Source organism: Erithacus rubecula, assembly GCF_903797595.1.
Source record: "Erithacus rubecula genome assembly, chromosome: Z".
NCBI classification, from domain to species: domain Eukaryota; kingdom Metazoa; phylum Chordata; class Aves; order Passeriformes; family Muscicapidae; genus Erithacus; species Erithacus rubecula.
The window spans coordinates 23438424-23465810 of record NC_136661.1 but is presented as its reverse complement, the minus strand read 5'-3'; the positions used below and the strand labels follow the sequence as shown (position 1 = coordinate 23465810).

Genomic DNA, 27387 nt, shown 5'->3' with positions numbered 1-27387 from the left:
CCCCTCGGGCCCGCCCCGGGACGCGGCTTCCGGCGGCGGCGGCGCGCGCACGTGTGACGTCATCGGCCCCGGAAGGGCGGCGGAGGGGGAAGGGGCCGCGGGGCCCGTCCGGTCCGAGCTCCGGGTCCGACCCCGGTCCCGTGTCCCCGCTCCCGCCGAAATGACGCTCGCCGTCTTCTTCGGGTGCACCTTCATCGCCTTCGGGCCCGCCTTCGGCCTCTTCATCTTCACCATCGCCCGCGACCCGCTCCGCATCATCATCCTCATCGCCGGGTCAGTCAGCGATGGGGGCTTTGGTGCTCCGTGGTGCGGGACCAGCATCGGCTCCGGGAGCGGTGTGGGCGTGGCGGGGCGCTGGGACCAGCGCCGGTGCTGCTACCGGGACGATCGTGGTGGGGGCACTGAGTCTCCTGCTGGTGCTGGTACCAGTTCGGATGTGCTGGGGTGCTGGTCCCAGCGCCTCAGCGCGGTCACTGTAGTCGAGACGGGGGTGCCGGTACGAGTGGCGGTGCTGGTACAGTATGGGCGTGACAGGAGTGCGGGTACCAGTATGGGTGTGACAGGGTGGTGATGGCATCAGGGGTGTGACAGGCATGTGACTGCCACTGGCTGAAACACCGTCGTGGCTGCAACAGGCACTGCTGTGGGCTCGCTGGAGTCACCAGTGTTCAGGCTGGTGCTGTTGTGGGCTCGCTGGAGTCACCAGTATTCATGCTGGTGCTCTTGTGGACTCACTGGAATCACCAGTACACATCCTGATGCTGTTGTGGGCTCACTGGAGTCACCAGTACTCATGCTGGTACTGTTGTTTGCATGACAGGGGCACCTGTCACAGCATGTGGAGGGTTGGTAATGGTACTGGTTTATGGTGCAGCTGGGAAACTAGTACCAGTGCTGCCATGGGATCAGAAGGACGTGATACTGAAACTGGAACTGGCATATGATATGAGTCTGGCACAGGGGCTGGTACTGCTGTGGGCACAACAGGGACGCTGGTGCCAGTTCTGGTGACCAGTGGGGCAGGAGTGCAGGCACAGCACAGTGGTGAAACCCATACAGGCACCACCTGCCCAACACTGATATCAAAATAGCACTGATGCTGGTGGGAGAGTGGGCAAGGTTGAGGCACAGCTGCCAGGGCCAGTCCCAGCTCTGGCACAGCTCTGGTGCCAGCAAGCTCTGTCTCTTACAGGGCTTTCTTCTGGCTGGTGTCACTGCTGCTCTCGTCCCTCATCTGGTTTATAGCAGTGAAAGCCAGCGACCCCCAGGATGAGCGGCTGCAGAAGGGGCTCCTGATTTTTGGGGTGATGTTCTCTGTGCTGCTGCAGGAGGCCTTCCGCTTCCTTTACTACAAGCTCCTCAGGTAATGGCATCTCCCCCACTGTGCCAGTATTGCTGGACAGTCTTCCCAGCTGTGGTGTTGCCAGATTTCACCTGTGAGCTGCTGGACTGGGGGCAGTGTCAAGTGTGGCAGGAAGCTGCCCTCAGTGCTTACCATGAGCACATGGGTGGCACCTGTTTCAGTGTGTTGACCTTAGTGGGTCTCAAGTGGTGGGGGAGAGCAGCCCTAAGGTCTGGAGGATCTGATGGCCTGACCAGCAAAGGTCACAGTCTCAGAGCAGCCTGGGCAGCTCCCATCCTTCCTGATACCATTGTCTTGGAGCGCAGGGGTTTTTGCTGCCAGGGCAGCACGTACTGCACTCTGTCCCTTAAATGGATGGACACTGTGCTGGGGCTGGGCAGGCAGACACGGAGAGGTGCCCTTCATACTCCCTGGTCTTCCTGGGTGGAAGCTGTGAGAATGCTGGGGGGAGCCCTGCCGGCGGGCTGGCGCTGCTCCCTGCGGCAGGGCACTGCCAGCGGCGGGCAGGCAGAGGGTAGCAGAGCTCCACGGAGCAGCCTCTGACATAAAACCACTGCGCTTCCACTGCCTTGCGGATCTCCGGTCCCAAGCACTGCTGCCCTCCCTGGGCTGAGGCATCCTCTGCACCTGCCACACCTCTAGTTGGCACTGATTATGAAGCCTCTTCTCCCCCAGTTTCTCTCCTTGTATATTTTTTCTAACTCTTCAGGATCTCCCTCTACCTCCTCCATTGTTACTCAACATCTTCTCTAAGTGTGGAGATTAGGTACAGCCTCCCAAGCCTGCAGTGGGGCTGCTTTCCATGTGGGGGTGCTGCTTGCCTTACACCCAATGTCCCGCTCACGCCAGCCCTGCTCTGCTGGGCTGGCTGGCACCCACATTCCTCTGTGGAAAATCTTTCTATGTGGCCTCACATGATTTTTCACATGCCTGGTTTGTCTGGTGGTACAATCACACAGTCGATCTCTGTGGTGGGTGTTGCTCAGGGAGGGGGAGGTTGCCAGGAAGGTGGCCATGGTGCAGAGTGAATACTGCACTATGCCTTGGGAGGTGGCTTGGCTGTGCTGGGCTCCAGTGTGCTCTCACCCCACAGGAAGGCCATCGAGGGGCTGGTGGCCCTCAGTGAGGACGGCTGCTCCCCCATTTCCATTCAGCAAATGGCATATGGTGAGTGCTGTATAGAGCAGAGCGCCCTGACTGTGGGTGTGGGGATAAGGCTGCGCAGGGCTGAGCGTGATGCTGGGAGCAAAGGGAGATTTCTGATGCTGAAGCTTGCTGGGAGGTGTGTGGGGTGACCCTTGGGAGGTTCAGAGCTTAACAGTGTCCCTGTCCTGGCAGTGGCTGGTGTAGGCTTTGGTCTCATGAGTGGCGCCTTCTCCATGATCAATCTCCTGGCAGACGCATTAGGGCCTGGTACTGTGGGCATCCATGGGGATTCACAGCTGTATTTCCTGACCTCAGGTGAGTAGCTGGCACCCTTCACTCACATCTCTGCCCACCACAGAGGCAGCAGATGAGGCGTGGGAGTTTTCCCTGTTCATTGTCTTGTCCATGTCACCCACCTGAGCCCCTTATGGTCACCTGTCTCATATCTCTGTGACAAGCCCTTCTTGCTGTTCTCCGTGATCTTCTCTACTCTTCTTTCCATGTCTCCCATACTCAAAGTATGACCCAGCACCTCCCAGTCCAGCCAAGCTGTTTCTCTACCCCCCATTACTGACTCATCTCCATCTCTTCCCCTAGCCAGCAGGCAATGTCAGGTGGGTGATTCCCTGGTGACACCTCTGCTTCTCCCTGCAGCTTTTATGACCATGGTGCTGATTTTCCTTCACACCTTCTGGGGGATCCTCTTCTTTCATGGCTGCGAGCACCGGCGCTGGTGGGAGATCGCAGCAGTCGTTATCATGCATCTCACTGTTTCGGGGTTGGTAAGTAACTTGGAGCAAGGCTCTGTGCTGGGACTTATATTCAGAGTACTGGTCCTGTGCTGGGAGGGAATAGCCTTTGGCACTAGCAAAGGAGCTGGCCCTTCACAAACCAAATCCTGGGGCTGGTGCCACCTGTCCCACTCCATTCGCTGAGGTGATGACACTGCCACACATCCTGTCCCTGTCCTCTCCTGCCTGCTCACCTTTCTCTTCTCTTGTCTCTCTCTGCAGTCGTTTTGCAACCCCCTGTACGTGGGCAGCCTGGTGCCCTCCTACCTGCTGATGGCTGCTGCCGCTGCCTGGGCTTACCTGCTCTCGGGGGGATCTGCGCAGAACCTGCGGCGCTTTGTGCTCTGTAAGTGCTGCTCCAGAAAGGGAGTAGGGGACACTTTAGTTCTAATGGGCTACCAGGACTGCTGCTGGGATGGTGAGAGGTTGTCCCAATGGCTCGAACAAGGGCATCATCCCCTTGTCTCTCAGACCAGAGGAGCAGGTGATTTTTTGAGGCCATGATCGGTTTGTTGCCTCTCCTTAGAGAAGTAGGGTAGAGTTTGGTGAAAACTCACTGTTTCTCTTCTTGGTTCATGCAGGTTTACGGAGCGGAGCCAGCCCCCAACCAGGATCCTGAGGCCCTGCAGGATGTTCCAGTCCCCAGCCACCCCTCCCCTCCCCTCCTATCCTGGCGGCAGGATCGACCATCACCTTCTTTGCAATATCTTTTCTCCTGGACTGGGGGATCCCGGCCAGCCCTGGTGGGGCAGGCACTGGGGTCCAGCTGTGGCAGCCAGCCGACCGGTGTGGCTGAGACTGGCTCACTCCAACACCCCTTTGAGAGTCCCCATAAAACACTTCAGTTTTGGGGGACCCGACTTTGCTGGCCCTGCTGTGAGCTCAGCCCCAGTTAGCCTGCCTGTGACTGCCGGAGGCTTGAGCCCAAAGAAACCCATCGCTTCTCCCCCCGCTGCCACAGATGTGCTGTCCCCCGTGCCAGGGCAGGGGGCCCGCATTGCCTCCTCGCTGCAGGGTGGAGGAAGGGGCTTTGCAAAGTGCTGCTGTGCCCTGGGTCATGGCTGACTGCTGTAGTGCTCCTTTCTCCACCTCTCTACCCAGTCCTGCTGCCCCAGGAGCCACAGCCCTGGCAGGGCTAAGCTGGAATCCTGGTGCAGCAGGATGGTGCTGGGGGACTCGTGGGTACTGACAGTATGCAGAATGGGAGGAGAGGGAAAAAGACAGTGTCCAAAGGACCCAGTGGGCATGGAGGGTGGTGCAGGGCTTGGGAGGAGATGCAATGCCACAGCTGTTGCCGGCACAGATTTGGGAGGGGGTTCAAGGGATCATTCCAATGGATCATTGCCCTCTCCTGTTCTTGGGGATTTTCAGGCGGGTACCAGCCCTGGTTCTGTGCCACAGGGCTGGGAGGGAGAAACTGCCATCGGGCTGAAAAGGCAGTTTTATCCACAGTGGGCTTTTATACCAATAAAATTAAGTACCACAGACAAGCAGGGTTATGTGTGGCCAGCAATGCTGCTCTTGTGGTGAGGGTACAAGCAGTGATAATAATAGCTCATGCTGGTGTGACTGGAAGGGGATGGTCTGGCAGTTGCAGACCCCATTTGCCTGCAAGCCTTGCTCCTGCTCTGTCCTTCATAACAGTGTCTGAGCTCTAATTTTACAGCTTTGGGTTGGAGGCAGCTGAGGACTGGAGATGAGCAGGTTCCTCTCCTCTCTGACAGGGCCAGTTTCTTTTGATTTTGCCATGGTCATAAAGCTCCCTGGGACTTGGCTCCAGCTCCACAGGAGCCTCCATGAAAGGTGTGAGGCAGCCACGGTTCTAGGGTTGTTCTGGCTATGATAAAGTCAGAGATGAGCTGGATGGGGGCTGGCAAGCAAGCAAGCAGTGGCTTTGCCACCTTCAGCTCTGCCTTTCTTCAGCCTTACCAAGCCACAGCTATGTTTTTCCAATGCTTTGCACAAATAAGAAGAGGAAGAAGTCCCAGAGTGATGGAGGGCAGGGCTGGGCTGTAGAAGAAGCCTTGTGCTGCTTACTCTGGAGCTCTGCCCAGTGCAGAGAGGCTGATGCTGTCTTTGCTGTTTAGGAAGGGGTTCTGCCCACCCCTCTCCACTGCGGTTCTAGCAGCACCAGGGTGCTCTTTCCTGCCCCACAGGTTCCCAGAAAGGCAGCAGAGACAGTACCATGGGAGGATTTTACATTTTTTTAATAGTTTTTACCCGTTTTTATAACAAAAATATCTATTAAGGCCAAACGCTGCCCCCCAGACAAACAGTCCATGTGGGCGGCCTGTGCAGCCAAGGTGTGCTGGGGTACTGGTCTTCCTTGACCTCCAGTGGGAGTGAGGGGAGGTGGGGTGGCAGGCTGAGCCAGTGAGGCTGGGGCTGCCACAGAGGCGTGGAGTTTACGCGGTATTCTCAGTGCTGGCTGCCGTGTAGATGACCTTGGATTTGGTCGGTGAGTCCAGCCTGTGGGGAAAGAAAGAGCGGGGGACTGTTAGACCAGGCAGGGGGTCTTGTTGCCTAAAACCACCATTGAACCCATTCTCATGCCCTGGACCCATGCTGCCCCCAGGCACTGCCCTCCTGTGTCTCCCCATTGCTCACCGTGCATTCTGGTTGCGGTGCTTATAGATGTACAGCAGGAAGGCCAGTGCTGTGATGGCAAAGAGCACCCCGAAGAGCACGGCCAGCACATCTCCTGCAGGCCAAGCACAGGTGTGTTATCTGGGGATGGTCCCTTGGGACTACTGGCTGAGTAAAAGGTGGCAAGGAATAAGCTGGTTGGCCAGAGGCAGAGGGGACCCAAAGGACCAGCCTTGGCTGAGCACACTTACCTGCATGAAATGAGCTGGAGTGTCCCTCTGAAAAGGAGACAAAGAACAGAGGATAAGAACCAGCAGCATGGATGCTAGACCAACCCTATAAAACTGCTATGGGTACTACCCCTCATCTCAGCACATGGCTTGCACAGGACCCCAATTCCCAGACAGGTACAACCCCTGCCCACCTTCCCCCACTTTGTGTCAGCCGCTCACCTACCTGTTGTTGCTGAATCATCACTACCTGTAAAGAGAGACGACATAGTCAGAAAGTTGCCTTTGAAATATTTGGGAAGTCTCAAGCCTGCAGGCCTTTGGGCTTCCGAAGTAGGGCTGCCCACAAGACTCCCCATCACCCATGAGCAGTGGAGAGCTGCCTGCCACATCCCCAGCAGCTCACAGCATCTTGCTGCAGGAAGCCCAAAGGTTCAGAAGGGGTCCCTGCCCACCCCTCCAGTCTGGTTCTAGCTGCACCAAGGTGCTCTTACCTGCCCCTGGCACACTGCCAGAAGCATGAGAAAAGGGGAGAAAGGAGGATCCCTGAACCACAGCCCACACCTGAACCTTGCCGAGCCCAGTCAGAAACTCCCCCTGCTGTTGTTGCCACATCCTAAGAAGCAGGCAGGGTGCTGAGCACTGCAGCACCACAGGACCAGACCAGACCCCACAGGAGACCCCAGAGAGGCACCTGGGATGAGCCCAGCAGGCAGCAGCTGTGGGGACAGTTGCCTGCAGTGAGATGGTCAGCAACAACCAGGGAGGAGGCAGCCACACATTGCAGGTAGGGCACCTGGCATGGGAATGGCTTGGTGACCCTACACGCTGGGAGGGAGCTGTGCTGGGCAAATGTTTGCCCAGCATAAAAGCATGACTTATAAAGAGCTGCATTATCATCTGTACATGGCTCAGGTGTGGTGCACAGACTGGCACTATCTGTGGGCTCTTTCCAGCTACATGTCTGCTGCAGGAAAGCTGCCACCTCCACCCAGCAGCAGGGGACAGGAGTGGCTATCCCGAGCTGGGGGTGACTGGCAAAAAGATCAACGAACATGGGCACAGAAAGTGTAGCTGCAAGCAAAACAAGATGTGGCCCCACAGCACCCCATCTCAGTGCTCAGCAGCCCTAGGGGTAAAGCAGGCAGTTAGCACTGACAGGGGGAGAAACTCCCAACAACCCTGTGCATACAAGGCAGGGGACCAGTAACCTTATCCAAGAGTACTAGGATATTTTCCTGCACTTCTGGAACAAGACCTTTGTGGCTTTATTATGGTGGGGATTTTTGTATAGAAATAGCAAATAATGAAAAAAAAAAAAAAAATGAAAAGGTAGAGCTGGGCAAATTCCCCCTTGCCCCAGCACTAGGAGGCTTTGGAACAGATTCTGTAAGAAAGTAGTAAAAGAAAGGCTTGGAGGTAAATGGAAAATATGATAAAGTATCTAATAGGTTTACCAAAGATAGAGCATGCCAGCCTAACCCGATATGCTTCTTTGATAAGTGATATTCTAGACAAAGAAAATGTGGTAGATTTTATCTCTCCCAGCTTCAGTGAAGCATTTGATGCAGTGCCACATGGGAAACTGCTAGCCAGGCTGAAGACCACAGTGATTAAAAGCCTAGAGCCATTAGCAAGCAGGCTGCAAGTGGAACGAAGTGCCTTGCACCGCATTGTGTGGTTATCGAGGCATTACCCTGAGGCCTGGGACCAACCCTGTGCTGTTCCTATTAGTCACCTTCACAAAAGGTGTAGGAAATGCCATCAGAACAGAAAAGGAACAGGATGTTGAACAGAAAATCCCTAGTGACCTCAGGGAGCAGCAACGGGCAAAAATTCAGCGATGCAGAGTGATAGTCACACCTGAGGATTAATAGTGATTTCTACTCATGCCTGGAAATCATCAATGCAAGAAAGTCCTTCAAGGAGAAACAGAGAGTGGGCATTCAGGGATCCCTTAGGCTGTGTGCCTGGCCAGGATGGCTGTGAGGCCCCACTGAAGAGCACAGCCTTCAGGAGGTGTCCTGCCCGTCCTGAAGGATTTGGAGGAGAGGTGCTTGCTGCAACCTTGTACCTCTGGCAACTCCTACTGAATTTATCTATTGCATGTGGGATTGAAGTAGCTAGCTGGAGTGCTAGGACCCGCCTGTTTGCTCTTGACCGTGCATCCCCTAGTCCTGCCACTGCTATGTCTGCAAGACTAAGGATAAGAAAAGTTTCTTGAAAACAAACTTCCTCAGGCGGGGTGAAAGAAATGGAGAAATGGGGGAGAGCAAGACCCTAAGACCAGTGCTGCCACATGTCACTGGACAGGTCTAATCCATGCTGTGTTTCTGTAAGATATTCAAAGTACTGGCTCCTGCTGCTGGCCCCATCACTGCACCCCTGCTGCTGGGAGCAGCCTGAGCACACTCACACTCTCCTTACCAGGAAAGTGCTTCACTGAAGGGATGGTCTGGAAACTCGCCAGCACCCGTCGCCCGTGCAGGTTCTGCACTGGCCGGTAGTTGTTCTGCAGAAGCTTGTCATCGGGGCTTCTCAGGGTTGAAACCAGCATTGACATCTGGAAGGAGAACAATGTAAGCAGAGACATCATCCATCCCACCTTTGAACTGCAGAGCACTGGCACAGGGCACCTGCACCAGCATATGGGGAGAGGCTGGCAAAGACCCAATGCAGAGCTCATTGCCCTGACAGACCTGGTGATGAGAGAGCAGCATGGTCTGGTTGAAGATTGTCCATTTGACTGTCTGGTAGCACGGAGGGGTGGTCAGAGAGCCATTATAGTGGAAGTAGGATTTCAGGTTGGCAGGCAGCAGACCTGCAATGTTGAATCCAGGCACAAAAGTTTCTTGTCCTGGGAGAGGAAACATAATGGGAGTGAGACTGGTACAAACCCCATAGAGGACAACAGGATGAAGTGGCACTGCATGTGCCATTGCAGCTACTGGAGAAAGAGCAGTTGGTTTGCTGTAGAGGCAGGGAAAAGCAGGCAGGCTGCCTGCTGCAGCCTTGCTCTGCCTTGCAGCTGGTTTCTCTGCTGGGCTGCAGCTCTTGAGACAAAGTACAAGGTGGGACAGGGCCTTACCTACTTCTTGGATTTCGAGCAGATGCTCAAGTATTTCATGGTAGTATTGGTTCTCCCCATGTCCAACCTGCAACACAGAGACCCCACAGTAATGTCAAGGCCAGAGGCCAAAGGGAGACAAGATAGTGATGGCAGTGCCAGCAGGGAGATACTGCTTCTTGAGAGAGGCACCCTATCCTTCATTCTTATCAGGGCTGATCTGGCTTGTCTCTCCACTTCTTGCTAAGGACATTTGCACTTCTGACAGTCCTCAAAACTGTGTCCAACTCTGCCCACCCCCGTTCCATTCTTTTTCTGCTGGATCCATGGAACTCACCTCCAGAAAGGCTGCCAGTACAGCCAGGCCATCTGGTTGAACCATTGCCTCTGAAAAGCTGTCATACTTGGTATTGTAGTGGACCACGTGGATCTGGAAGGGAAAAATGCAATCCCAATGCTGGATGGACACCACTGGGAGATGCTCACTCACAGGGTTACAACCTGCTGACAAAGGGCAGTGAGAAACATGCAGGTGTGATTAGTACCACTGCAGGGGAGGGAAAAACGCTGGAACCAAGAAAATCTGCTGCCGCAAAGCAGTCAGCACGAAGCTCTGCCTGCAAGAACTTCCCTGGTCAGGAACAGCAAACCAGCATTCTGTCCTGTGTAACGGGCTGATACTGCAGAGCCAAGCTCAGTTTGAGGACAGCAGCTAGAGGAGGAGGGATGAAACCAGATGGGAGCTGGCAGAGCAAGAGGACAGTGTGTACAGAGTAAACAGTCCCTGTAGCTCCCAAAGCAGGCTCACAGCCTCTGGGGAAGCTGGCTTCCACAGCCTGGGGACTGCCACAGCTCCTGCTCCTTCAGCCCAGGACCAGACTTCAGCATGAGTCTGGCTCAGCACCCAAGTGTGGCCTGCTGCTCTGAGTTCCACTGCTGCAGAACTGCCCAGGATCCTGGCCAGGAGTCACAGCCCATGTCCAGTGACAAGCAGAGCCGTGGGTGAGGAGCATGACAGCTCCCCAGTGCCCTCCCTGCCCCGCAGCTGGAGGGCTCCTTACCTCGGCAGCAAAGCGCCGGCCGCTGACGGTGTGCTCTGAGCCGGGTCCCGACGGGGAGCCCCAGTGCAGGTGCAGCTGTGCAGCTCGGTACTGCTGGGTGTAGCCACCAGTGAGGGCCAGGGTCTCGGGCAGATCAAGGACAACTGCAGAGGCAGAAGGGAGAACTCAGTAATACAGCACAAAGCCCACTCCGTTCCACAGGTGCACGAAGGAGGTGTTTCAAGGGAAACGGTCACCCTGGACTTCTAGAAACTGGCCATAGCAGAAAACCCTGCTTTCCATCTGCCAGGAGGCTGTGGGCAAGCCTGCCAATGTGTCAGGATTCACTTCTGGCTTAAGGTTGTAGGATACTACAGTAAATACGTCAGCTTCAAAAATAGCTGCTATGAAAATGCTGGAAAGTAAAGAGCCCCTCCACAAAGATCCCGGGGCCAGCTCCAAGCCAAATGTTATCCAACAATTTATTCAGTAAGTGAGAATAATATAAAGAGACCACGGACAAAATTCACAGAGAAAGATACTGGCAGAGTGGCGAATATCTGTGAGAGCAGGGCAGGTGGACAGAGAGCTGCAGCTTTTGGTGGGCTGGGATTGTTGAAATAAAGCAGCCTGCAAGTGTATGACAGCACTGAGCTAGTGGCACAGAAACATTAAGTATTTTGAAAGTATTTAGGGCTAAAATTTTTGCCTCTTTGGATACCATAAATTCATACTCTTTTTCTTTTTTTTTTTTTTTTAGTGTGGTTTATCTAGCTATTTTGGACTTATGCAATTATGTGCAATCCTAAAACTGAGTTACCTGGACATATGGCAAAAATATCAGGGGCATCCCTAGACCCTGAGAAAGGCCGTCCTATTTTTTAGCACCTTTTCCTAATTTTGATGTAAGGTCTTTCTTTTTCCCTTTTTATATGGGATATCCCTTAGTAACATCACTGATGGAGCATAGATTTGGGATTAACCAGGTAACAGGGCTATGATGAGTCATTGGCCATCTCGAGTTCCTTGCTACTGGGTTCAGAGATAGAAAACAAATACAGGAAGTGAGAAATTGTTCCCTCCCTATGAATTTATCTGCTTTTACACTTCTTATGTATAGGTAAACCATTGTTATCCTTCTGTCTCCTAACAACCTGAGTCATTTTCAGGCCGTCAAAAAAGCTTATATAGCATATGTACTTTGTTACCAAAATGAGTAACTGTACAATTACCTTACTAGGCTTGCAACTTTTTATTTATTTATGGGTTTTCATAAAGCAGATCAGCGGTTGCCACAATAAAAAAGGCATCTTAAAAGCATGTGAGAAAGTACTTCCCCCCGCCCCAATGAAAAAACTCTCACTGCTTTTCTAAACACCAAGCAACACCAGATGCCAGGGTGTCTAAAATAGCAACTACTGAGCTCAACTAGTTTAACTCTGCAGGCACATTAGGGCAGGAGCCCACAATATCGAGCTCTGTGCATGCAGCATGAAGCTGATCTGACCATACACAGCAAGCCTGACCTGTCAAGTTTGCTGTATACACAGGTCAGCTCCGTCTTGTTGGCTACCCAGGCAAGAAGGTGCCTTATCACACCGTCAGCAAGTTCTTAAGTCCCTTTCTCCGTAACCTTTTCTTAGCCCAGGGACTGGCAGACACCAGTGTGCACAAAAGATTCTGCCTCCTCCAAGAAAAAGCTGGTAGCAACCAGGTCCAGCCATCCTCAGCTGTGCAAAGTTGTGGTTTTCCTCCATATCTGGAATACCAAGGCTGATACTAAAATAATGCTAGTAAGTTGTGTCCAGAACTTTGCAAAAACCATTCTAGTATTGGAGAAGGGGAAAAAAAGACCTATAAAATTTTCTTAAGATCTTAAGATAGAATCCTTAAGTACAGACAGAATAAAATGGTCTATGTCATGTCCTCAAAGACTTATGTAGGCAACTTAAAGTCTAAATCACATCCAGAGATGGATGAGCCCTTTGAAAGTGAAATACAGTGAAGGAACCAGTGGCTGAAAACCCAAATCAGAAATATCAGGGACACATTTTTAAAGAAAATGCAGAGTTAGCAAATTTCTGGAGCCAGCTCCCACAGACTCTAGACACCTTGGGGCTTCTCACTTCATCCAGTAAACAAATGGACCTGTAAAATTTCTACAGCCTGTTTCTTCCCTCTTGGACTAGAAGGTAACAGGGATGCAGCCTTCAAGATAATCTCCTTCCCAGAGCCTGGGGGAAGGGCATAAAATAGGCCCAGTTCTGCTGGGAGAGTCTGAGCATCCTCTCCTTGTGCTCCAACCCCTGCAGTGTGCCCCCACCTGTGTGCCCATTGTTCTTCAGCTTGAGCTGCATGTTGGCGGGCAAGCTGTAGCCAGAGAGCTGGATCGGTCGCAGGTCAGGGCTGAAGATGGCCTGAGTTGTGTCAACATTGATGGGAGACTGCTTGGTGCCCCCGCAGTCCGAGTAGTCTGTACTCCAGTGCTTGAGGTCTGGTGCAAGAAGGAGGGGAGGCACTGTCAGTGAGATCTCCAGGGTGAGGTGACCTCCAGAAAGAAGGTTTGGGGGTGTTTGGGAAAGGGACTAGCACTGGCCAGGGAAGTAGCCATGCAAATAAGTTTAGCTTCCATGAAGTTAGCTTGGGAGCAGCTTTATGCCAACATGTGACTGAATGCAGCTGTATCAGGAAAGGTCTCAGAGCATGGTGAGCTGCCAGGAAAGTCTATTTTGGGGGTGTTTAGGAAGAGTGCAAGAAGATCATTTACAAGTGGACTTGGCAAGCCGAGGAGCTGCTGCCCTGCAGCTCATCACTTGCTGCCTTGCACAGCCTGGCCTCTGGCAGGTATCACACCAGTGCTGTGTGAGCAAGGTACCACGGAGCTCCTGGGCTCTGTGGCAAAGGGCCAGCTAACATGGCTGGGTTGGCTGCTGAAATGGCCACCTCTCCCCAGTACCACACCCGGGATAAGCACGGCTGATGCCTCAGAAACCTCCCTTTGCACTGCAGAGGGCTGCTTCTAGCATGTAATGGGCCAGTGCAAACTCAGGCTTGTCCACAGGCCAGCCCCTCACAGGACCCCTGTAAATATGTTGCTGGGCATTAGCAGCTGGGCCAAACCCCAGAGTGAAGGTGCAGTAAGTAGTAAGGGCTGAATCTGTCACAGCAGTGTGGTGATGCCCATCATGGGTGCTTTGGAGAAGCCCCCAGGCCTTGATGGGAGGGCAGGGCCAGGTAGGATGGGAGGGAGGGTGACAGAGGGCAGAGGTGAATACAAGCTAATCCCTGGGCTGGTCAAAGTCCCACCAAGGGCTGCAAGTCCAGCTTGGGGAGAGCAGTCTTTTCCCCCACTTGGCACAGGTCAGGAGAGCTCTCATTCAGGGAGGAGTCCTTCCCTGAGGGGCATCCCCACACACTCAAGGGGCTGGGAAAGCCCTCATGGAGCAGCTGCTTCCTGGTGAAATCAGACCAACCCCGGGCTCTTCAGCCCATCCATGCCTGAGCAGGAGCACTGTGTCAGGGTCAGGCAGGAGGGAAGGGTGAGTCGTGGAGTGTGCACAGAAGCCCTGTAATTATTAACCACAGCTGGCTCAGTTCCAGGATCTGCTGGGTAGTAGGAAAAAAAGCAGAAGTAACTGCGGGGTATTTACCTTCATAGCTCCAGTGGCTGTGGCCTTGAAAAAAAGAAAAGAAAGAACCACATGAATGGAAGGGAAAGGTTGTCAGCAAACACACCTCTGCCAGGCAGCAGGTCTCTGGGCTCCCACTGCCTGCCATCCCCCTCCCCTCCTCCCTCTGTCCCAGCAAAGGGCATGTTCCCAGAGGGTACTGCCTCCTCGGAGCACAGCCAGGTCCACTGCAGTTGTCAGTCAGAGGGAAAACCCTGGGGCTGGCATCTTATTATCATCCTTAAAAAGGAAAAATCAGAGATACTGGCTTCCATTACTGAGCAGCTGTACCAACAGCTGCTCCAGAGCAGACAAAACCTCCCACTGCCCCAAAACAAGGCACTTCACAAGTGCTGCTCTCACACTCCATGAGGAGTTTGGGCAGCAAGATGCACTGCACCATGCAGACACCCTCTTCTATCTAGGAAAGCTGCCCTGGGACTGACAGCAGAGGAAGAAAACGAGCATGAAAACCTTCTCTTTGCATTCATGTGCGCCCCTGCGGTGGGGATGGACTTTCACAGTGGATGACCAAATGCTCAGCTCCTGTCTCCAGTTCTAATTCCTGTGACCACCCAAATGCTCCCAGAGGGCTACATAAGGTCCTACCATGCAAAACCATTTCCTTAGGAAAAGCAGGAGGAAGGATGGGGAATCCCATGCCAGGACCTCTGCATTTCTTGTGTCACCTACAGGTCCCACTGTGACCAGAGCAGAGCAAGATGTGACCTGAACTTTCCACAGCCAGTGCCCACTGGGCAGATCTAGAGGGTACAAAGCCCTCCTGGGAAGGTCCTGAGAATACACAGCACTCAAAAGGCTGGCCCTCACACTGTCACTCTCCTCCAGAACTGCCAGCAATGCCTGGATTCCTGGCACTTCACTGGTGCTGGCCTTAGAGGTGCACCAGAACCTCTTCTCAGATGCCCCTGACCAAACACCTTGGATACCACCAGCCCTTTTAAACAGCCATCTCCAGGATGTGCCAGGAGGATGTGGGTCTCAAATTTGCCTCAAGCAGGGAAACGTGGCCCAAAGGGATTATGTGCCTGCTCTGACTGGCACAACAGGTAATTCATGGGTTCCTCCTCTGATTTGTCCTTACCAGCAAGCTTGTCTCTGCCAACAGGCTGCTGGCACTTCCCAGCCCACGAGTGCAGGAGCAGAGAGTGCCAGGGTGGGACAGATTTGGGGCAAAGGGGGCCATTCACACAGCAGCAATGACAGGGAGAAGCACTTAAGAGGTAGAGTTGAGCTCCAATATAATCTATTTCCCTTGGTGGGGCCATTTGTCTGCCAGCCTTGCCAGGATGCAGGAGGGTCTTAGCAGGAGCTGCTCCGGCCCCCATCCCTGCCGCTGACAAGAGCTATCGGCACGCACTTGCTATTAATAGGAGTGGATTCCAGCTCAGGGGTGAGAAAGGAAGAGACAAGCTTTCCCAGGCCCAGATGTCCCATGCAAGGCTGTAAGCCCAGCAGGATCCTGCCCTCCACTCAGCGAGGATCCAGTCATGGGTACTGCTGGAGGTCTTGGTGCGTCTGCTGCTCAGGAGAGTGGGTCACCACAGTCAAACTAGGGCTGGGAAGGGCTGGAGGGTGTTTAGGGGCACTGTGTGCTGCAGAGATGGGAACAGATCTCAAGGTTTGCTCCTGCGTGACTGGTGGCTCGCCTCTGTTGCATTTCTGCTGCTCAGGAGCAATGCTCAAGGATTTCCTCGGTATTTCCAAAGGCATAGGAAGAAGGAGTAGCAAGCAGAGGACTTGGCAAACTTCAATAGCATGCACCAAAACATGTATTCCCCAGGATAGACTGCAATGCTCTCTCCATGTCTGCTTGCATGGCACTGCCCAGGGATGCACCCAGCTGTGCTGCAAGCCGAGATTCATTTATCCTGCTCATCTGGATACCTGCTACCCACACACTGACTTTGCACAAAATACAGAGAACATGGACCCTCTTCTGGAAACACTGTACATCTTCTCCCACACTAGTCCCACTCTCCCACCCCTCCTGGCATTACCTGCACAAAGAAACACTCACATTGGAGCAGTCTTGGCACAGGTAAGGCACAGCACCCCAGGGCTAGCACATGGTGCCTTAGCTCACTGCACATGCCTCAGCTGGCACAGCCTGCCCTGACACCCCAGTTTTTGCTCACCTCCAGGGGCTCTGCCTGGACAGAAAGAAGCCCAAACATTGTATCACAGGTTGAGCAATAGCCCCATGCTGACACCTGCCCTGCTGTGTCAGCACTGTGCCAATTACCTCAGGTTCCCACATCTCCCAGCACACGCCTATTCCCACAGCCCAGGGGGCTCTGGAACCTCCTCACAGCCTCCTGCCAGCTCAGCTAGGCAGTTTTGGGCACCCTGAAGGCTGTAGCTGTACCCAGGAGCCAGTTCAATCCACCCCAACAGAGCAGACTTCCCCAAGGATGTCCTGTCATCAAAACCAAAAGGATCCATGAGCTGTTATCCACCCACTGAAGCCCCCTCGAGTGTGTTTTCCCATCCCGTGGATGTGGGTGCAGTGATGGCACAGCCAGGTCACCCTCTAGGGCAGGCATCTCTCAAAGGCAGCCGAGCAGGTTGGGCCCCCTTGGCACATGGACTGAGCGCTGCAGGAGAGCGCCGAGGCGAGCCCAGCCGGGCCAGGCTCCCAGCATCGGCCTCTGCCTCGGCCCGGCCCGGAGGAGCCCGGCACTAACTACTCCGATCCCTTCCACCTGGGGGCATTTGCAATCTCGCATCCCTTTACCGTGAACATTAACCCACTGCCCTGCCCAAGTGCCGATTTGCATAACTCAGTCTCCCTCCCACACTTCCCGCCGGAGCACGTCTTCTCCTTCAAAAAGCTGTGCGATGCCAGGTCTCCTTTCTGCTGCACTGCTGCCGCTCACCACAAAAGACGTGGCTGCACCTCGGCAGCGGGTGCTGCAGCTCTTTGCTTGTCCTGCCTTTCCTCTGAGCACCCACGGAAGAGACTGCAAAGCGCTCCCAAAAAGGTGGAGGGAAACAGCCCTGGCGACGCGATGCGCACACCGGGAGAAAATGTGCAACGTTATGTGCAAAGGGATTCTTGCAGGAGAACACAGAAGGGTGCTGAAAGGAGCTTCCCGCCCTTGCAGGCAAAAACGCCTCCGTTCTCAGGCGCAGAGCCCCCCGGCTCACCTGCCACCCTCCTTTCCCCAGCAGACCGCGATTCAGCCAAGTTTCCCACGAGTTTCCCCCTTCACACCCTCCCTTTGTGCTTTCTCCTGCTGTTCCTTGCTCCCACTCAGCCCTCCCATTCTGGGATACGGGCTTTGCTGCAAGTGCCAGCTCCCTTCCCTCCTTGACATCCAACACCATCCAACAACACTTTCCTGCCGAGTTCAGGCAGACGCTGCCATTACCAGCGTGCTGCTCCGCATGTCCTGCAGCCCGGGAGGAAGGGTAGGAGCAGCTTTTGGCAGCGTGAGGAGCCAGCTCAACCACTGGCTGCTGTGAATCCCACATAGGAAAGGCACTGATGCAGCAAGCTGCAACCAAGATACCTCACCAAAGGCACACAAGGATGGACTGAGCACCCAAAGGACTCAGGATCAGTTGTGCAGACCAGGAGGAAGCCCTCAGCAGAGCCAAACAATAAGGAAGGAGAGCAGGGGCTTTGCCCTTTGGATCTACACCTCCCATCCTGACTTTTTAATATTTTAGGGACTATGTAGTTTGAAGCTGCTGCAGAGCAGCTGAGAGCACTGAAACTCATGTGCTATTCACAGTGTGGATGCTGCCTGACACACACATGCTGCCTGCAGCACAGTCACTTGTGCTATCTGCTTGCCTTGAACTCTAGAAGTTCAATGGTTCGTGTGTGGCAGGCAGGACAGCAGGCTCACTTCTAGCTCTTCCATCCTGCTCTCTTATCTGCTGGCACACGGTGCCCTGTGCTCAGCCACAGGGAGTGCTGGCATCCTGCCAGAGCCTCCTCTTCAACTGGGACACAATCCTGAGCCACACCTGGCTCAAAGCCCCATGGGATGAGTTCAGCTCACAGATGCCAGAGAAGCACCACCTCGCTGTGCCCTGTCTACTAATCAATCCCAGGCTATGATGAGATCAGTGGAACTCATGGCCCAAGAGGGTAAGTGGGGTGTTATTTCCAAGGCTCACTAGGCCAGGAAGTACCAGGACATGCAAAGATGCACAGAGTACATGTCCCAGAGTAGGGGTCAGCCACTGCAGCCAGGTCCTAGCCCACAAAACACACCAAACCACTGTGCCTCTTGAAAGTAATAACCTGATTGTGGTACCTGGGCTGTGGCACTGTGCTCACATGGCCCAAAGCAAACTCTTCAGGCTGTGGCAAATGTGGTCATAGAGGCATAGGGGATGCCTGTGGGGGGTGCATAACCCAAGCATCTTTCTGCCACGCCTCACAGGAAATGTCTCTATGGCAGGGCTGTGCCATCCCAGCCCCACCTCCTCCCTGGTTTTTCCATCCAGACACACCCCCATGCAGCAGTACCCATGTGCTTTCAGCCCAGGACACCATCCCATGTGCTGCCCATGGGGGCACTGATCTCTCCCAAGCCTGACTGCATTAAAGCCCCTTTGTGTTTATAAACCCTGACCCACTGCAAGCCTTTGGGATCAGCCTTTAATCTGCCACTGGTAGCACAGGTCGCTGCACGGATTGTTCTTTGTTCTCCTGGGGGTGGACTGCTTGGGCTGTGGAGCCCAAGACTGTGCCAGCTCCCCCGAGAGGGGCGAGGGTTTGGGTGGAGGAAGTAATAGAGCAAGCTTTACTCCAGGGCATGTTCTTGCTCCTTCTGAACCCAGCTGCCCCAGCAAGTGCTGGGGGAAACAGGAAACAATCACCGTGCTGCAGAGACAGGGACATCCCAACAAAAGGGATAAAAATGGGGAAGTCCCAGAGGACAGATCAGTGCTTGGAGCTGAGGAGAGAGATGAATAAGGAGTATTAAGCAAGAAAAATATGTTCCCTTGGGTGAAAAAGACATTGGAGAATGAGCAAGAAGAGTACACTGAGAGCAAGGCACATCTGAATAGGAGAGAGAGGAAACAGGGAAAAGGAGGTACTATTTCCCAAAGACTCTTATTTCCCAAAGACACATTTAGCATGAGACTCAAGTCTCTGAGCAAGCCAGAGTCATCTCAGGGACCAACCCCACAGCAAATCCCTGAGCAGGTTCTGCATGCCATGGGTTGAGGAGCCACCAGCCCTACCTCAAGCCTCGAGGATGAGGGAACCAGCTCACCGCTCAGCAGAGGTGCTGAGACACGCTGCTCCTGGCACCTGGCAGGAGCCTTGCAGGGTTCCAGCCATGACCTGTTTCTCACAGGGTTCCATCCAGACTTTCAGCCTGTAACACTGGTACAGCACGGGCTTACTTGTCTGCTGCCTACCAACCTCCTGGATACCTCCTTTCCCCTTCTCCATCCCTGTCCTCCCAAACCTCCTGTGGTGTCCAGTCCTTTGACCAGCGCAGCACAGAGGTATGCTGAATGCCCGACACCCTCTCACCCTGTGGCCTGGGTTACTTATTCACTGTGGCAAGGACCGTCTGCATCCCCATCCCTGTCCAGTGCTCAGCCCGGGAAGAGCCGATCTGGTAAGAAAAGTGATTCATTGCAATAACAAAAGCAGCTCTTGGCACAAAACAATTCCTGGTCATTACCACAGGGCAGCTGTCCTGGCACAGGTCAGGACAACTCCTTACCAGAGGCAAAACCAAGGACACGCTATGATGCTGAACCTGGGAAACAAACCTGTGGGCAAAGCGGGAACAAGAAGCATGACCAGGGAGAGCAGCAGCACTCAGCCCCAGAAGAGCAAATCCACTACACTCCCCCAAGATCCCTGCAGAGTGCTGGCAGTGCCGCAGCCTCCAGCCAGAAACGGCATCAAGACCAAGGACTCAAGACTTTTTAAATGAACCTGTAACTCTGAAATCCCCCACATCACCAGCAAGGCATCTCACGGGAAGGAGGAGGGGCACACAACTCTGCAGCCCTGCGTTCTGTCACGTTCCCCGTCCCCCATCATCCGCCGTGAGGCAGCCCCCCTACAACTTTGCAAGAGGGCCAGACCCCGTTCTTGGTGGGCTGCGGGGGGACAGCGTGGATGCAGGGCAGCCCAGCCGACATTCTGCAGGATAAAGGGGACCTTCCACCACGCCGGGGTGCAAGATCGGAACCTCCGAGCGGTCCCCGGGAGTAAGCAGGGACTGCTTGGTGCACAGCCCTTGCACCCCCATCTCAGGAAGCTCTGAGCCGCTCAGTCTGGTGCAAGAGGGACTTAGTGAGGACAAAAGGCTGCGGACAAAGCGAGGGCCGAGCCCCCGGGCAGGGGTCGGGCCAGTCGAGCCGCACGGGAGTTGGCGGGAGAAGGGACAAAGGCAGGGACGTGCTGGGGAGTGCAGCGCCCGCAGCTGGGCGATGCTGGGGGGGACACATCTCCACAGGAGCACCTCATCCTGGGGCGCACCTGGAACCCTAATACGGGCGCAGCAGGAAGTACAACAGACCCCCCCACACTCCCAAACCAAGCAAGGGGAGAACTCCTTGGCATTGGGGACACCTCTCCACAAAGCATCCGATATCCCAAATCCAGCACCCCTTGCACTGGGGCGCTCCACTAATCAAGGACGCGCAGCCCAACAAGGGAGGGAACCCCGCATATTAGGGCACCCCATATATCAGAGACCCCAAACTCAGTATTGGGGTGCTGCAGCCATCAGGGTGCTCAAGCACTGGTGATCCCAAACTAAGATCCGAGACACCTCGTGCACGGGGACCCCAAAGGCAGCGGCGGGTGCCCCACGCCTCGTGGAGCCCCGCGCACCGAGGGACCCCGGCTCACCTTTCCCCGGGGAATGCGGGTGCTCCTCGCCGCCGTGTTCCTGGTCGCTTTCGCTGTCGGAGCTGGCACGGCCCAGGGCGGGTAGGAGCAGGAGTAGGAGCGAGACCCGCAGCGCGGCGCGGTTCATCTCCGGCAAGTGCGCGGGTGCGGGACGGCGGCTCCGTGCCTGCTCGCCCGCCCGCCCGGCCGCACGTAAGTGAGAGCGGGCGGGGAGGAGGCGGCGGCTCTGACTCACGCCTCCGTTACCTTTTATAGGGTCTGGAGCCAAAGTCTGCCGCCGCACGGTCCAGCCAGGTGAGCCGCCCGACGCGGGACTCGAACCCAGGACTCCCACCGGGGGTGCCCCTATCCCACCCAGTCCCCCGCCGGGACACACGGTGGATCCTGGGGCGGGGTACCCCAGTCGGCTCCTCGGGCCCTTCAGCTGTGGGTGTCCCCTCTCCTCTGTGATGGTGTAAAGATGGGGGTGCCTCTCCGCAGCACAGGGTGAAAGACCCCTCAGCCAGTGGGGTCCCTCCTCCTTAGTGATGAGTGAAGGGACACTCAGTATAGTCAGTGGCCCCTCTCTTCTCAGTGTTGTGGTTGGAACACTCAGCAGTGAGTATCCCCTCCCCTCAGTGATGAGTTCGGGATCAGTCAGTCACGGATTTCCACTCTCCTCAGCATTGGGTGTCTGCTCTCCTCAGCAACGAAGTCAGGGACAAACTCAGGGACCCTCGGCCATGACTGTCCCCTCTCCTCAGTGGTTGGTGAGGGACCCCTCCATGTCCTCTCTCCTCATAGTTGGGTGAAGAACCCTTTGATAGGCGGCAGACCCCATTCTCAGAAATGGACCACATTAGAAGAGACCAGAGAGTCATGATGAGGTCAGCTCATCACTTGCCAAGAAGAAAGTGAAGTAAGCATCAGAGATTAACAAGAAAGAAACAAAACCAAACCAAAACAAAAAATCCACCCCATTCTGCAGTTGAATAAATCTTGAGTGAAACCTCTCATTTTTTTGCCCATGGTTTTGTTTCTCCCATCACAAAATCATCAGGAACAGAAACAGCATGCAGAAACAGGGCTGTCTGGGGGCAAGAGTGACCCTCGTGTAAAGAAGGATCAAAGCAGGCATGGCTGCCCAGCCTGGTGGAGGGAACTCTGTGCCCAAAGCATACTGGCTTGTATCACACCAGAGAGCAGGGAACAAGCACTTTCTTGGGATAGCAGGTTTACAGCACAATCAAGGAAAATCATTCAGCAGGGAGTTTGAGTCCAACCAGCAAATTGGTTTTTTCCATGTGGTGCAGAGGCAACAGGAAAATCCTTTCCCTCAACATGCAATTTGTGTACACACAAAAAGGTATATTGTACAAGTTAGTGGGATATTGTGCCTTGCTCTGTGGCACTGCCAGAGTCCCAGCTTTGTGCCATGCCCCATAGGCTCCACACCTCTGCTAAACCAGTTTTCCCAGCTCTTCCCCAGCCCAAATCACTGGTCAACCCAACACCTTCCTTTATGAATGTGCTCAGCATAGCCATGTGAATACATACATATCCACAGGCTTGCTGTTGCTGCAAGAAGGCTCAGGATCCATCAAGTGGTACAGAAGATCTGGCTGGGGCTGGATTTTGTGCTGAGCAGAAGGAACATGTGCCAAAAAGTTGGCAGCTGGGGACACAAGCTGCTGGCCACTGGCTACCTGGAACCATGGGCTTCTGCCATGGACTGTGCCAGAGATGCTGCCTCTCTCTGAGCCTTGACAGAGAACTGTACCTTCAGAGGTGACCTGCAGGTAGGATCAATGCAATTATCCTGATCCACCTTGTTCCTTCCAACATCAGATAAACTGAACCATCGGATAAAAGGACATTAATTTGTCAAGGCTCAAGGAAACAGGACTGTGGGGGGAAAAACAAACAATAAAACATAATTCCAATGCTCTCTCCTCCTCATGATCCTGTGGTTTATCTAGATGGTCTTTATCCTGAAGGAAGAGCAAAAAGACAGTTTTATACAGCAGAGGAATGACAGACTCAGTTTACCCTTTTTTCAGGACAAGACCCTTGAAGTTTCCCAGCTCACACCGGGTCTATCAATTCTGCTTGCTTCTCCAGGGAGATAACCCTGCATTCTCTTTGCTGCCCTGACTTTCTTAGGTTTCATTGTTCTCCCTCTCAACTGCTCTTTGAGGATGAGCATATCATATCACAGCTGCTGTAACTGCACGTGTCTTCTTTCACCTGTGATCTCTTACACTTTGTCAGCTTTTTTGTAGAGATGACACTTGGCTGTTGTGGACACTTAGAACGAAAGGTGACTCCATCATCAGGGCACTTGGTCTGGATAGTGCCTCCTGGGAGTGCTGGAGTTTGTAAATCACAGCCACATTCTGTTAGCCTTGCAGGCCACACAGGGAAGAGCACAAGGGGCTTGTTGTCCTGTACAAGATTCACACCAGTGCTATATTCTCACCAAAAGCTGTTCCCTGAGATTTCCTGCCAGGGGAGATCTGATCAGAGGGATTCAGCCCCCTGCAAACAGCCCAATGCTATGCCTTTCTCTGCTGTGAGCTATCTGGAAATATGCAGCACCAAACTTGTGCTCAGCTCTGCACGGGCCCAGCCTGAGGCACAAAACCCTGTACCAGGGAGCTTCTCCAATCCTGTGCAGCACAAGATGCACCAGGCTGAGATAGAGTGGGTGTACTTCTGGAAACACTGGCTGGTCTTGTTTCAGCTCCAGTGCTGAAGGGAGGGACGACCTCTAAATGCTTGTAAAAGGGTTTATTCTCAGGAAAAGGATGTCATTCCCAGGAAAATTAACTCATGTTAAGGAAAGGCTTGGATGTCTAGAAGAATTTTGGCACTCTGGGCCTGATTCAAAATTGTACCAGTAATCCTTTCCCACGGGATATACTAGTGAATTCCTGAGCTTATTGAGGGCTTTTTGTCTGTTACTTTTAATATAAAAAACAGCGGGCACTATTTTATAAGTGCTGCTGTTGTGCCTATTCACAGTTTAGAGTCAAGCTCCCTGGATGATTTCCAAACAAAACCAGGCTGATCTATGGTACCCACTGAAGTTAATCCCAGGTACTGACACCTGCAGTTTGTATTTCATTACTGAGATTTGGGTAGGATTGCCTAAACAGAAGTCTTTCCTTTGAGGTGATGTTAGTCTGCTTTGCAATTGCAAAGGCTGCAGGAAGTGTCTCTCCACAAGTATTTTTACTTTCATCTTAACATATGTACATTTGTTGCTCTGATGTCATTGGCTGCCCAAGCCCTACACCAACACAGTGTTTGTCTCCAGCAAATAACCAACTTCCAATGCCTGAGGGTAGGATGACAAGGGATATTTTGAGGCAAGACTGTTAATTAGCTAGTTGCTTTCCCTTGGATGTCTAGGGTAATAGTCCCTAGTTTCAGAATAATCCCAGCACCTGTGCTGTGGGGTTCTAGACCCAGTCTAGATCCTGTGGCTCTTCTCTGTGGCCAAACTGTAGGAAGCAGGTAGCCAGGAGAACAAACTAGTGTGGGAGCTCCTGGACCTGGGCAATGAGGTATGTGAGATGCTTTAAAATGATGAATTCTAGCAGCTGTAGTAGGGGTGGGTATAAAATACACATTTTAGTGTTTCTATACACAATTATAACGTATATTATTTATACACTCATTGTTGCCTATTGGTTAAAAACAATGTGAATGATGGGAAGCAGAATTTTATTTTAAGAAGCTTGCTTCCAGGTCTAAGTCTCAAAATATCAAAACTTCTTTCAACTGAAAAAGTCTGACTTCAGGCAAAATCTACTTAGGAGCTTCTGGATCCTTATGTCAGTATGTTCCAGGTAGGAAAGCAATTTCCCCAGCAGCTGCTGGCATGCACCAGCTATAGTGTTGCTCCAGCAGGACAAAAATGTGGAGATCTGAAACTGGCAAGCACTTCCAAGAACACTGAGGTGTGCCACAATCACCCTTCAGCAGTGAATATATAAATCTTTTTAAGTGGAACAAGCAGAACAAGAGTTTACCTTTAGCTGAGTCCAAATTAGGGCTGAGTTTGACACCTCTTTTTAAAAAGCAGCTTTGTGGTCTCCTGATCAAGCCACATGTAGAAAGCAGTCATTGTCATCCTGCCCTGTGTTTTCTTGGTCTCACTATGAAACCTCAGAGTTTATGATTCTTCTTTGAATTTTCCTTTAAAGTGAATTTATTTGTTTCTATATGAAGGCTGCCCTTTTGGCAGCATTTATTCCTGATATATTTATAGGCAGTAACTCTATCCCTTCTCAAACTGTTTTGAAAGTTTAGAACAAAGTCTGAAAGGGTTTAGCTTGTCTGGGACTAAACGTCCCTTCTACTCAGGATCTCTTTAACCCTCTGTACCTCTTCCAGGTTGGAGTAATCTTTTCTGAATGTAGACATGCTAAATAATGCATTTAACTTGCATGGAAAACCCTTGTCCTGCCACATGTGGAACCACTCACAGTAAGGACACGATTAGGTGATTCGCAAGCTCTTCTTGCTTTTGTTTTCCTGCAGTGGTTTATGCCAGAAATTCTACCTAGCAGCTCATCAGCACTCAGGAGCATAAGGTTCCATGACTGGCAGTCTTTACATCTCTGCTGCAGCCACTTGGTTTTCAGATGAGCAGCAGTGTTTCCCAGTTTGTTTCATTGGCACATTATTCCCCCTTGTTAAGGTCCCTAATGACAGTATTTGTGAGCATGGTCCTAAAATCCACTTCAGTGCATTTCAGTAATATCTTCTTTACCATGCAGGGCCTCTTCTTTCAAGAGATCACCCATTATTTTTCCCTTTTAAAATTCTGTCTTTGCTCTCCTTGTCATCTTGATTGTAATTAATACTCACATTTGAAATTACTTTTAAAATGTGCTGAAATCCTGGAAAAGGAACCCAGAACATTTCCTTTGTCCAGAGAGAATCTGGATTAGTAAGACTTAAAAAAATATCATTGCTGCAAATTTCAATTCTTTTTTTTGTTTGTTTGTTTGGGTTTTTTTTTTGTTTGTTTGTTTTGTGGTTTTTTTTGGGGGGGGGGGTTGTTTTGGTTTTTTTTGTTGCTGTTGTTTTTTTGTTTGTTTGTTTTTTGTTTTATCCTTCTTCCTACTTATTCCATAGCTTTTCTTCTACCAAAGACATCCAGATCTCTTTTCTCCACTGAAAGTGAGGTATCTTTTTCAGTCTCTGCTGTGACACTGCCTCTGACTGGACACCTGTAGGCCAACTATTGCATCTTTCAGGTCTCAGAGTGCAATTTTCAAACCCTCTGAAAACTTCAATCTCTAGACTTGTTCTGGACAGGGTGGCCTGTCCTTACACCTGCTTTTTATTTTGTCCTCTTTTTCTGTTCCCTGTCCCACAACATGGAAGAAGATGTTTGTTAGTCACACCTAACACAGGATTTTTAAATCTTCACACAGGTTCCCCTCCTCTCTGCTGTTCTCCATCAAAGACTACTAAAGACCCTTTCATGGAGCTTTGGAGTTTCCTCTGCAGGTTATTAGCTGGGAGCAATTCTCAGGTTTTCCATGCAGACTTGACCTCCCAGTCACCACATTCTTTTTAATTGACCACTTTTATTACTGCTCAGATTCTTTGTTCATCCTCAGTATCATTCACTATAGATACACAACCACATAGGGCTGGAGTCACCTCCTAAAATACTTAGACATTATCCAGGATACAAATTTAAAATGCTTTTTATACCAAGAGAACTAAAAAGTTCCATGCCATTCCTCATTCCATGCCAAGTCCTCGTGCTCCTCAGTCCAGGTGACTTCATTAACCAGTTACTGCAATTTATTGCTTGAACTTCTGTCCTTGAAATTAAGTATCATTACTGTAAACATTTGTAACCTTTCACTAGCTGTAATGAAACTTTTTATCAGCTGATATAAGATTATTTTCCGTATCCAGAATGTCTACAGTAATTTCCACACACTTAAGAAACAATGTTAATGACCACCAGCTGAGGCCAGTTCCCTGGGTGTTTAAATTGAGCAAGCCCTGGTGGGTGCAAGTGGCTTCAGAGCAAACTCTGAGCTGTGCTATAGTCACAGGAAGCTGCCAGGCGACTCCCGCGTTGAGAACTGGCTTTAGGGAAAGAGAAACAGTGTCTCAATGAATAAGAAATTAGCAGAGTTGAGGATCTTGCCTGCAGTTTACAGAAAATTGTGAAATGCTTTCTGGTGAAATTTCCCCAGCAGTGCAAGCTCTATACCATAGAAACCAAACATGTTTTCACTGCTTAGGAGGTGCTTGGTGCTGGTGGGGACAATCAGACACATCACTGGCATTGTGGATGACAGGGCGTTGTACTGCATGACGACTTTTTCTTCCTTAAGAGCTTCTCCAAAAGGGGACTAGAGTAGTAAAACCTCTGCTGGGGCCATAAGACTACAAGAAAAATATACAAAGAAAGGGGAACTCATGGAAGAGCAGCTTAAAAATAACCACACTGAACTACTGTTACAGTGTCTTATTGACCTAAGGCAGTTAAAATAAAACAAAAGGTACCTGGGATGGAAGATCCCAGTGAAAGGTTAGAGACTGAGAGATGCAAAAAGAGTCGTCAAACCATTCTGCCAGGCGTCACCTTGGCCAACCACCCTGGCACCCAGCC

The 27387-nt window shown here is 52.3% G+C and overlaps 2 protein-coding genes across 2 annotated transcripts; one reads left to right on the top strand and one right to left on the bottom strand.

The window, feature by feature from the left end:
• Positions 1-49: 49 nt before the first annotated feature.
• APH1A (aph-1 homolog A, gamma-secretase subunit) lies at positions 50-4790 on the top strand. The gene is made up of 7 exons (XM_079330116.1): positions 50-273; positions 1193-1363; positions 2457-2530; positions 2702-2824; positions 3164-3291; positions 3523-3646; positions 3882-4790. Exons 1-7 carry the CDS (start codon positions 161-163, stop codon positions 3917-3919), a joined length of 771 nt encoding a protein of 256 aa, XP_079186242.1. The 5' UTR covers positions 50-160; the 3' UTR covers positions 3920-4790.
• Positions 4791-5483: 693 nt separating this feature from the next.
• Positions 5484-20977, bottom strand: LOC306814244 (carbonic anhydrase 9-like). Its single transcript, XM_079330115.1, has 12 exons — positions 20757-20977; positions 13874-13897; positions 12547-12717; positions 10245-10387; positions 9521-9613; positions 9205-9271; positions 8816-8973; positions 8544-8679; positions 6343-6366; positions 6138-6164; positions 5908-6001; positions 5484-5769 (listed from the first exon to the last, which is right to left on the bottom strand). Exons 1-12 carry the CDS (start codon positions 20881-20883, stop codon positions 5706-5708), a joined length of 1128 nt encoding a protein of 375 aa, XP_079186241.1. The 5' UTR covers positions 20884-20977; the 3' UTR covers positions 5484-5705.
• Between the last annotated feature and the right edge of the window lie 6410 nt (positions 20978-27387).

Bases quoted from the DNA above. Each gene is read 5' to 3' on its own strand.
- APH1A (XM_079330116.1), top strand. From the start codon at position 161: ATGACGCTCGCCGTCTTCTTCGGGTGCACCTTCATCGCCTTCGGGCCC. The intron at 1,364-2,456 runs GTAATGGCATCT...CTCACCCCACAG, and splicing joins CTTTACTACAAGCTCCTCAG to GAAGGCCATCGAGGGGCTGG. The intron at 3,292-3,522 runs GTAAGTAACTTG...CTCTCTCTGCAG, and splicing joins ATCTCACTGTTTCGGGGTTG to TCGTTTTGCAACCCCCTGTA.
- LOC306814244 (XM_079330115.1), bottom strand. From the start codon at position 20,883: ATGAACCGCGCCGCGCTGCGGGTCTCGCTCCTACTCCTGCTCCTACCC. The intron at 10,388-12,546 runs GTGGGGGCACAC...CTGCCTCTGCAG, and splicing joins GAAGAACAATGGGCACACAG to TTGTCCTTGATCTGCCCGAG. The intron at 9,272-9,520 runs GTGAGTTCCATG...TCTGTGTTGCAG, and splicing joins TACTGGCAGCCTTTCTGGAG to GTTGGACATGGGGAGAACCA.